Here is a 10,295-nt window from a genome sequence, read left to right on the forward strand (position 1 = left end):
TGTGATTTAATTAAATCTAATGCTGAGACATGCTTACGGTTGCCATATTTTAAAATTATGAGCAAGCTGGTTAAATGTCAGACTGCAGGTATGAGAATGAGAGATGGGCTGGTGTGTTCAAAGACAAGGGACTGTAGTATGCTGGGAAAACTGGGAGTTGGAACCCCAGGTGACGTTGAAGACACATCCCCTCTAAGGGTGATGGTATCCTATGGGGACCAGATTGCCTCCAAGGTTCCTTTTAGCTTTCAATTTATGATTCTATTGCAAAGTGCCCAAGGTCCACAGCTCATTTGGGATAAAGGGGCAGTTAGCAGTCTCACTCAAATGATATTTTTTAATATTCAAAGATGCACAGGAGGAGACAATGACTTCTTTCCTATGAATAGATACCAAACTCAACAGACAAAATCAACATTTCCAGAAAATAAGGCTCAAAAATTCACAATCCGTTGACAAGTTTTGATGGATGCAGCTCCTCTCGGCAGTTCAGAGAGCTGGGACTTCCCTAGGAGACGTGTTATAGACAACATCATCCACATCCAGATGAGGAAAACAAAACAAAGCAAAAAACAAACTACAGAATCTACATGAACACTATGCCACTTTAAAAATTTTTCTCTTATGTTTTTCCTTCCTATCCCATGATTTTCTTTCTTTTCCTTTATTCCTAATTCCTCATATATAAAAAATGACTAATATATAAACATGTTAAACATAAATGTACATGTAAAATTTTCACTAGACTCCTTGTTGCTAAGGGGAGGGGGGTGAAAGAAAATTGTGTAACTTATAAATATGCATGTGAATGAATGTTGGAAATTTTTCATAACACGTTATTGGAAAAATAAAATAAAATACCAATAAGAAAAAAAATTCACAACCCCCCCACATGCCAAGCCTAACAGAGGGATGTTTCTTTATAGTTCATCATGTTTGTATGTAAATTCCCTGGCAGATATGAATCCATCTTTGTCCTCATCTTCTTTGTCAAAGATGTCTTCCACCAAGTCATCGTGGTGAGTCTCATTGACCACTGCCCCATGTTTTTCAAACTCCTTCTTCAAATAGACTTTAACCTGCAAAGGAGAGAATCATGCTACTCAAAAAGGTTGGTCCAATGACTTAGGAATTATTCATCAATATCCCCCACCACAGATTTTGGGCTATTTTATTATTATTATTATTAATGATAACAGCTGGCATTCTTATAACCATCGCAAAGAGCTTTATTGATATCATCTCATTTAATCCTCACAATAACCTTGAGAGGGAGGTTCTAACATTATCACCCCTTTCATAGTTAGGGAAATTGAGGTTGATGGAGCTGAAGTGACTTGCCCAGAGCCTCACAGCTATTAAGTATCAAAGGCAGGATTTGAACTCAGATCTGTTTGATTTCAAGTTCAGCCTCCTATCAACTACCCCACCTAGATGTCTATTTTAGAAATGGAGATTTAAATAACAATAATCAAAACATTCTTGATTTTTACAACACTTCCTATTTGCTAAAGGGAAATCTTTCCCTTCCTTTTCCTAACAAATTTAGATACCTGGTTATAAGAAGGTGGGTTCTGATTGATAGATCACCTGATTGATGCAATCTGCATCAGAGAAGGGTGCCTCCACTAACTGAATATGAAATATTTTTGACAGAGGAAATGGTCACCTTGGGTTTTTGGTTGTTGGGAAGGATGGGAGGTTGGGTCTTCTGGAAGTACAGTGACCATTCTCAATCTGATAAGCACAGAAGCCTGGATCTGCCCCACTTCTGACCTGGCTTGGTTTACCTCTCCTTCTACAGCCTGTGGGCCTCCCACTCGCAAGGAGCCCAGGAGACTGGTGCAAGACTAGCACAGACACCTGATCGGTGTTCGGCCAAGCAGTGGCCACCACAGCAGACTCACCTCTTGTTTAGACAGTTTCCAGTCGTCATTGAGATCCATCTCTTGGAATGACTCATGGGATCGGGGTCCATTTCGAATTTCCAGAAGATCGATGTTGAATATCAGTGTGCTCTCAGGGGGAATTTTACCTGCCAGGGGTGGGAAAAGAAGCTGTTGGTGAAATGGCCTGCCTTTAAAAATGGAAGATTTATGAATCTGGATAAAATAGGCCCTGAGTAAACTTTGGGGGCAAATGTAAAGGCCTATGGTCTGAGGTGATGCCTTGAGACAAGACTGTTGGCTGACTTCCCCTCATCAGCAGGTGGTCTGCTCCCTGGAGGTATCAGCTTTCTTATACATACACAAATACACACACACACACACAAACACAGACACACACACATTCTCTCTCTCACACACACAACATATGCACGCACATACACACATACACAGACACAACATTCTCTCACACACACACAGACACAGAGACACACATACATTCTCTCACACAAACACAAATATGCATGCACAGATACACAGACACACACATTCTCTCTCTGACACACACACAGGCACACAGACACAAACACACACATTCTCTCTCACACAGACTCACAGACACATACACACGTGCATTCTCTCTCTCACACACACATGCATACACACAGATCACAGATACACACACACACACACACCACTTAGCCTAGCTCAGACCTAAGATGAACAAAATGAATGTAAAGGGAAATCTCATTTGTGCAACTGGGCTACATTCTCAGGGGAGATTTCCCTCCTCTTATTTAACAAACTGATAGACATTAGCTCAATTCTACTAGAACCGAGTCCCCAAAGCCTTTTAATCCTAATGGACCCAAGCTGCACAGAGAGTCAGAAAGTTGTGGGTTTGAATCCTGTCCCTAGTTCTTCTTAGCCGGTGCCTCTGGGCAGGTCACTTGGTCCCTCTCAGCCTCAGTTTCCCTTTTGTGATTTCCATAACACCTTCAACCCTACCCTATCCTGATGAGGATAAAATAGGTGACACATAGAAAGCACTTTGCTCATTTTAAAAGCTTTTAAAATGCTACAGCCTAGTCTTCTAGGGATACAAGTTGAATTTCCACTTCAGATACACACAAGCTGTGGGATCCTGGGCAAGTCCATCATTTGAGGGCCCAGGCAGTTCTGCTGTTGCAAAGCAGGTGCTGACCTTCATTGACAAGAGTTTGCTCACCTGCCACATCCATGGTATTGTCAGTCTAAATTAAGAAAAAAATACTCAAGTGATTATCAGCTGGCACAATTTAGGAGCCGGTGGCCGGTGACTGCTCTCTTGGGGAAGCACTGGTCCTCAATTTCCTAATCTGTAAGCTGGGGGGATCTGATCCCCACCCAGGCTCCTTTTACCTATAGCTTTCTAGGAGTCTATAAAATGGAGTCAGGAGGCCCTGAGTTCAAATCCGCCCTCAGACTTATTAGCTATGTGACCTGAACAAATCACTTCACTGTTTCCCTCAGTTTTCTTATCTGTAAAATGATCTGAAGAAGAAAAATGGCAAACGCCTCCAGTAGCTTTGCTAAGAAAGAGTCAGTCATGACAGAAACATGTGAACAGAAGCAAAGATAGACATTATCTCAACTTGGGTTCATTAGGAGTAGAAAGGACCCATGGCTTTTTTTTCCCATTTTCCCTGCCTCTTCCCATGTCCTTTCTCAATTCTTTGACTTGCCTTCCTATTCTTCCTCTCTCTCTATTGGTCCCCCCATTGGGGAATGCTTCTTGGTTGTTAGGGCTACTTAATGAACCCAAGTCATTTATTAGATTCCTACTTTGTCCAAGAAAGACAGTTCCTGTCCTCAAGGAGCTTACAATCTAATGGTTATAGCTCTAAAGCCATGATCCAATCACCTGTCTCTATAGACAGCTCCCTTTTATCTAAAGTGAGGGAGAAGAAAAGATGTGCATGGGGAAGCTAGGTTGTGCAGTGGATAGAGCACTGGTCTTAGAGTCAATAGGACCTCCAACACTTGAGCATTACCTAGCTGTGTGATCTTGGACAAGTCACTTAACCTCACTCCCTTAAATAAATAAAATCTGAAAAAATATATAAAAAAGAAAAGATAAATACATGATCTAAAATGGCATCTTTAAATATCTTGTTTGGCTTTGAAATTTTTGTTTGTTTTTCTTTTTTGTATTTGCGTTTGAATACTTTGCCCTTAATTTTATTAGAAAAAGTTTTATTAAAATTTTTTTATTAATTTTGTCTTTCAAAAACTAAAATCACTTGCAGACTTAATTTAGAAAGCTCTGGATCACAGACCTAGCACTGGATGAACCTAGAACCTTAGAGATTGTTTAGTCCAACCCCCACTTTTCACACATGAGGAAACTGAGGCCGAGAGAGGAGGTCACACAGCTAGTCAGTGTCAGACACGGGATCTGAGCCAAGACCCCCTGACTCCAGAGTCTGTGCCCTCCCCAATTATGCCATAATCTGGGATCAATTACTTCACATCAGAGCCCCTTTATGTGGCAGAACTTTCCATGGATCAAGAGTTGCCTCATCATGTTCCTGACTCATCAGGAAAAGAAGCTCTAAGAAAAACTGAAGAAGGTGGGAATTTATAAAAAGAAAGAAAACAAGGCAACTACCCCCATCAATCACAACACATAGATTGGGGGGGGGAGTCCAACTCAACTAGAAAATCCAGAGGATCCAGTTTGCACTGTGTCCTTAATTATCTTGTTGAACATTTCTCAATTACATTTGAATCTGGTTCTGACCTCCATAGGAGTCTGAACCTCCTGTGGAATGGATTCAGGGTCCTGTATTCAAATCCCAGTTTAGCTGCATGCTGTCTTTGAGACCTTAGACAAATCATTGAACTTCTTTCTGTTTCAGTTTCCCTTTCTAATCATAACAGAGAATTATTACTCCAGCTTGAAGTCATTGTAAAAATCAAATAATTTAAGTAACTTCCTGAGAAATAGGGGATGAATCAGTAGTTTTAAAGAAGCACAGTTACAAAGGAAGGAAGATGAGAACTACAAGCAACTAAAGAACTCTGCTAGGGAAAAAAAAAAGATCTCTGCTAGTCCCTTGGAGGCTCCCCCCTGAACAAAGCTTCCTGGGAAGGATGAATCCCTCTTCCAAATACCTCCAAACAGGTTTAATCTGAAAGTTTGGGGTAAACATTTTCAAGCATTTCTTTCTGGAGCACCCCCAAAGCTTCCTAGGAAAAATAATACCCCTCTTTCAAATATTTCCAAATAGGTTTAATCTGAAAATTTGGGGTAAACAATTTCAGGTATTTTTTCTAGTGTTCCCCCCCAAAGCTTCCTGGGAAAAATGAAGCCCCTCTTCCAAATATTTCCAAATACCTTTAATCTGAATGCTTAGAGTAAACATTTCCAGGCATTTTTTTTCCTGGCAGTTGACCACAAAGGAGAATTGGAGAGTTGTGAGGCCCCTGGAGAACAACACTTACACTGTCCACTCAAACTGTTCCCATTCACTGGGGTGAGAGGGTGGGACCAGCTTCTCCACCATCATGGTTGCTTTCCAAAGAAGGCATGCACAGCCAGAGCTAAAAGAGCTGGTGTTAGTCCAGTGTTAGCCATATTAGTTTGACAGCGTCAGAAGGGGAGCCAACTTAGGCAGAATTTGTTAAATAACAGACACCCTGTTAAAGGCAGAGGAGAGAGGTGAGAGTTACAGAAGCATTTAAAACATACTTAATATCCCTAAAACCAGGCTGAACTCCAATAGATACACTTTCTAGGGAACCAATTTTCTTTTCAGATTTGAATCTAACTCTAGAAATAAGACTAGTTTCCCTTTGTCGGAAGAGGCTTAGCTTAGCAGCTGACTTTTTGGTAACAGACATATGGAATCCTTAGAAGGGATAGGGAAAGAATTACAATTATTGTAGTAATTGAAATGATGTATGTAATGAATAGACTAATAACCTGGATTTCTCAGAGCTCCCTTTCCACAAGCAGACTCTGGTTTAGGAGTCAGCTAGAAAGCATTTGGAGTTATTAATCAGTTCTTTTACAATGACTGCAATCTTTCTGTGCCTGTTTATGAAGTGAATCAGAAAATTGCATAATCTGTAGCTAAGCAAAATAATAACAACCCCCAAGACTTAAGAAGAACTGTTCCCCAAACCCTAGAAGTGACTGTGCTGTGATCCACCCTTCCTCTCCCTTCCCAGGGAGAGTGATAATCATCTCTGCCTTCACTATGGCAAGGTGAGGTTCTAATCAGGAGAATTTGCAAATCTATTCCTTACAATAAAATTAATTAATTAAGCTGCTACTCGATTACTGGCACCCCACTTCTGGCCTGCTCTGTTCCTCCCAGGTTAGGGACTGGCTCAGGAAAATTCTGTAACAGAAATTGGGGTATACATACCTGGGGGAAAAACCAAAATAGTGAAATGGGAAAGTCTTAGCAATGTGTAGTAAAGAGAAGGGAAGTTGAGCACAGCAGGGGAAAGGTTTCGTTGAGGTGTGTATGTGAGTGTGAGAAAACATCATAAGAAATAAGAGTGAATTTATCAGAAAGACTGATGAGAAATGAACTTTAGGACAAAGAAATTAGGGATAGTGCATATGAATGAGATGGAGAAGAGGAAGAGAAAGGAATAATAAAAACATTCTTATCATTTTTTCTGGTCTAGTCCTGTGATACTACTGTGTGGAAAGAACACAGATTGCCCAGAGTCCCATACGCAGGATGTGTCAGGGGCAGAATTGCATTTGGAATCAGTCTTAATACTCTTACTTGAACATTGGTCCTGTGAATTAAAGTCTTAAGTTTAACATCCTGAGAAATAATTTTTAAAAAAAATTTAAATCCAATGAACCCTCACCTGGCAAAATTAGTTTGGAAAACTCTGGATCAGCCTTCACTTTAGAGGCACGTTCTCAATAAGTCACCTTGAGACTCAACCTCCACTTCTAATAACTTGTAGAGTTTATTTTTTACCCAGTTAATGTAAGGCAGGGGTGGGGAATATAAAATTTAAAAATTAGCCTGCTACATTTGGTCAAACATTTAATTAATTAATTTACCCCTAAAAAAATGCCTAGATTTATGAGTCCCTCCTGTGGTTGCCTTGGCAACAAATGATTTCTCAGGCCTTGTGCTGCCCTTGGACAGACTGTGCCACCCCTGATGAACATCAGGAGACTCTAAATGCCACAGAAGCCCAAAGTGCTCTGTATAACAGAGAAGGAAGACACTCATGGCCTCATGGGTTGGGCCCAGACTCCTCATCTGACCAATGAAGAGGGACAGCCATCAATTAATAATTGATAATTAAATCAATAACAGTTAATCAGTCAATTGCTCAATCAATTTATTAAGTACCTACCGCTGTGGAATACTATGCTATGAAGGACCTCAGTTTCATGATCTGCAGAATGAGAGGATTAGATTAGATAGTCTGAGGATCCAACCAGTTCTAAAGATTTTTGTAAAATGGCTTATCAACCTCAAAGTATGATATAGATGGCAGCTATATTTATGATCTGAAGTTGCAGCGCAACTGGCCTCGGACCCAGAAAACTTGGTTCGAATCCCTCTTCTGACATATGTGTGACTCAGGGTGACTCTGAACTTCTCCTTCGCCTTGGACAACTCTCCGAGATTGGAAGAGGGTCAGCATAGGCCAGCGGGGGAGGGGTTCTCTCATCTGAGAGTTCACTGAATCAGTGACACGGCAGGTTCAGCATCTATTATTGGTAACAATGGCAACAATGACAAGGTCATTGATAACCTTATTAGTGTTCTCACGTGTTATTTAGTATAACTGCGGTGGTGCTGCTCAGGACAAGGGAGGGCGATGGTGGTGGCCCCGATGGGAAGTCTGGTCTTCCTCTTCAACCCAAAGCAGAAAGACTGGGGAGCCAGGAGGAAAAGGGGGGACCAGGGGTGAAGTTACCTTTGCCCTCTTTTCCATAGGCCAGGGCGGGGGGGATGGTGAGTCTCCTCTTCTCCCCTGCACACATGTCCTTCAGGCCTCGGTCCCAGCCTCTGAGGGCCTCCAGGATGCCCAGGGTGAACCAGATGGGCTGCCCGTTGTTGTGCTTGTGGCTGAGGAGAGCAGAGGAGAGCTGCAGGTACAGGCCCCCCCCCCGCCGCCCCCATGTCCCGCGGGCCCCTCGGTGGCCTCCCCCCACCACCACCCCCATCTCCCGCGGGCCCCTCAGTGACCGCCCCCCACGGCTGCCCCCCATCTCCCGCGGGCCCCTCAGTGACCGCCCCCCCCGCCGCCCCCATCTCCCGGGGCCCCTCGGTGGCCGCCCCCCACGGCTGCCCCCCATCTCCCGCGGGCCCCTCGGTGACAGACCCCCGCTGCTCCCCCCATTTCCCGCGGGCCCCTCGGTGGCCGCCCCCCACCACCACCCCCATCTCCCGCGGGCCCCTCGGTGACAGACCCCCGCTGCTCCCCCCATTTCCCGCGGGCCCCTCGGTGGCCGCCCCCCACCACCACCCCCATCTCCCGCGCGGCCGGCCCCACGTACGTGGAGTGGAAGAGCGAGCCGTCGCGCTGCAGGTAGCCCTCGTAGTGCAGCAGCAGCAGGTCCCCGCCCTTGCTCCGGCGGCGGCACGGGAAGGGCTTGTGCAGCACCTCCACGCGCACCTCGGGCTCGGGGATCAGCGCGCCCCGGCCCAGCGCCAGCAGCCCCGCCAGGAGGGCGGCCCCCAGCAGCGGCCGCATGCTGCCCGCCCCGCGCCTCCACGCAGCGCGGCCCGGGCGGCTGCGGGCGGGGGCCGGGCCGTAGACGTGGCAGCTCCGCGCCGCCGCCGCCGCTCCCGGGGCTTCCACGCGGCCGGCCCGAGCCGGGCCGGGGGCGGCCCCGGGAGGCCGCCCGCTCATAGGCCGCCGGCCCCGTCCCTCTCCGCCCTTCCACCTCCTCGGCCAATGAGCGCGGCCCGCTCCGACGGGCGCCGCCTCCGCCGGAACGTCGGCGTCCCCGGGCCGCGCTGCCTGGCAACGCCAGCCGGCGCTGCGGGCCGCGCATGCTCGCTCTCCGGCCCCGCTGGCCGGGCCGGGCTCCGCCTCTCGGGATTCCGGGGCTCCGGGTTTTCCAGAAAGGGGCGGGAGAGGGAGCCTGAGAGCCGGGGCCCAAGTCCTGGGGCTGGGGGGGGGGGGCGGGGCGTGGGGGGCAGACTGGCACCTGTGCCCCAGGGGCTACGAGATCGGCCTGCCCGTGCCCGCGGCGCCACTGCTGACCCGCCTCCCAAGCAGAGCAGAGCTGGAACACATGTATCCTGTGGAGGGGAGGAGCTGGGCACGGGGCGTGCCCCCGCTGGGGGGATGCCCGCTGCGGGGCTGGACAGTTGTCTCGGGCCCTGCGGTGTGGAAGACCTGCTGAGGCTGCGGGGACGAGGCTGGGGCACTCTGCCACGCTTGGGCACGAACAGTCCGGGGGACCCTGGGGCGCCCCCGATCTCCCCTTCCTCCGAGCCGCCTCGGCTCAGCCTCTTCACGGTGAGGGCTCCGCCGCCCGCGTGTCCCACGCTTCCCAATCGCTCCTAAAGCTCCCAAGAGGGGCCTTCGGGGACCCCTCCTCCCGACCCCCCTTTGGCAAGCCTGCCCCTGGCATATGCCTAGCCGGAGGGAGGCCCCCAGAGTCTGGGGCCTCCTGCCCGAGGCTCCCTAAGACAGGCTGCATGGAGGCCACTCGGCTTCGTGGCCCGGCGAGGACGGGGCGCCCGGCCGTGCCAGGACTGGAACGATGAGGTCTGGGAGTCAGTTTAACGCGTCTTCGCTCCCGCACTTCTTGGGGGGACACCCACACGCCGAGGCGCCGCGGCCCGTGTGGCCCTGCCTGGAAAGGGCACGGTCAGGGTAAGGGGCCCGAGCCGCGGTATCCCCAACTCCCCCAGGCTCGGCCAGGAGTGCCCCGGGCCAAGGCACGGTGCCCAGGACGGCTTCCCTGGCCTGACACTGGGTGAGGCGGGCAGCCGCGGGCCGGATCGGCTGGGGCTCCGGGGCTCAGGCCGGGCCGAGGCCCGCTGGCCGCCGGCGCACCCGGAGTTGCAGCGCGGGTACTTTCTGCCCCCTGCGCGGCGGGCACCGGGCCGGGCACCGCGGGGGCGCGGGGGCGCCGCAGCTCGGGGCTCCCCGCGCCTCCCGGCCCCGTCCTCAGCCCCCGGCACAGGCGCTGGAGGGGCGCAGCCTCGGAGGAGGAGCGGGGAGCGCGGGGCGCCCGGGGGGAGCCGACCGGGGCTTCTGCGTGGGGGGCTGGGGGCCGGAGCCCCGGAGAGAGATGCGAAGCGCGCGTCCCCGCCCGGCCCCGCCCCAGCCCCGCCCCGGCCCCGCCCCTACGTCCCGCCCCGCCCGGCCCCGCCCGGCCCCGGCCCGCCCCCGACACACCGCTGCCCCGGCCCCGCC

General features: G+C 49.6%; 1 protein-coding gene across 1 annotated transcript; it reads right to left on the reverse strand.

The window, feature by feature from the left end:
* Positions 1-317: 317 nt before the first annotated feature.
* Positions 318-8,656, reverse strand: FKBP14 (FKBP prolyl isomerase 14). The gene is made up of 4 exons (XM_074195574.1): positions 8,419-8,656; positions 7,836-7,987; positions 1,908-2,035; positions 318-1,079 (listed from the first exon to the last, which is right to left on the reverse strand). Exons 1-4 carry the CDS (start codon positions 8,613-8,615, stop codon positions 921-923), a joined length of 636 nt encoding a protein of 211 aa, XP_074051675.1. The 5' UTR covers positions 8,616-8,656; the 3' UTR covers positions 318-920.
* Between the last annotated feature and the right edge of the window lie 1,639 nt (positions 8,657-10,295).

The sequence above is a fragment of the Macrotis lagotis genome, chromosome 7 (assembly GCF_037893015.1).
Source record: "Macrotis lagotis isolate mMagLag1 chromosome 7, bilby.v1.9.chrom.fasta, whole genome shotgun sequence".
In the NCBI taxonomy this organism is placed as follows: Eukaryota; Metazoa; Chordata; class Mammalia; order Peramelemorphia; family Peramelidae; genus Macrotis; species Macrotis lagotis.

Bases quoted from the DNA above. Each gene is read 5' to 3' on its own strand.
- FKBP14 (XM_074195574.1), bottom strand. From the start codon at position 8,615: ATGCGGCCGCTGCTGGGGGCCGCCCTCCTGGCGGGGCTGCTGGCGCTG. The intron at 2,036-7,835 runs GTAACTTCACCC...CACCCCTGGCAG, and splicing joins CTATGGAAAAGAGGGCAAAG to GTAAAATTCCCCCTGAGAGC. The intron at 1,080-1,907 runs GTGAGTCTGCTG...TCTCCTTTGCAG, and splicing joins GGAAACTGTCTAAACAAGAG to GTTAAAGTCTATTTGAAGAA.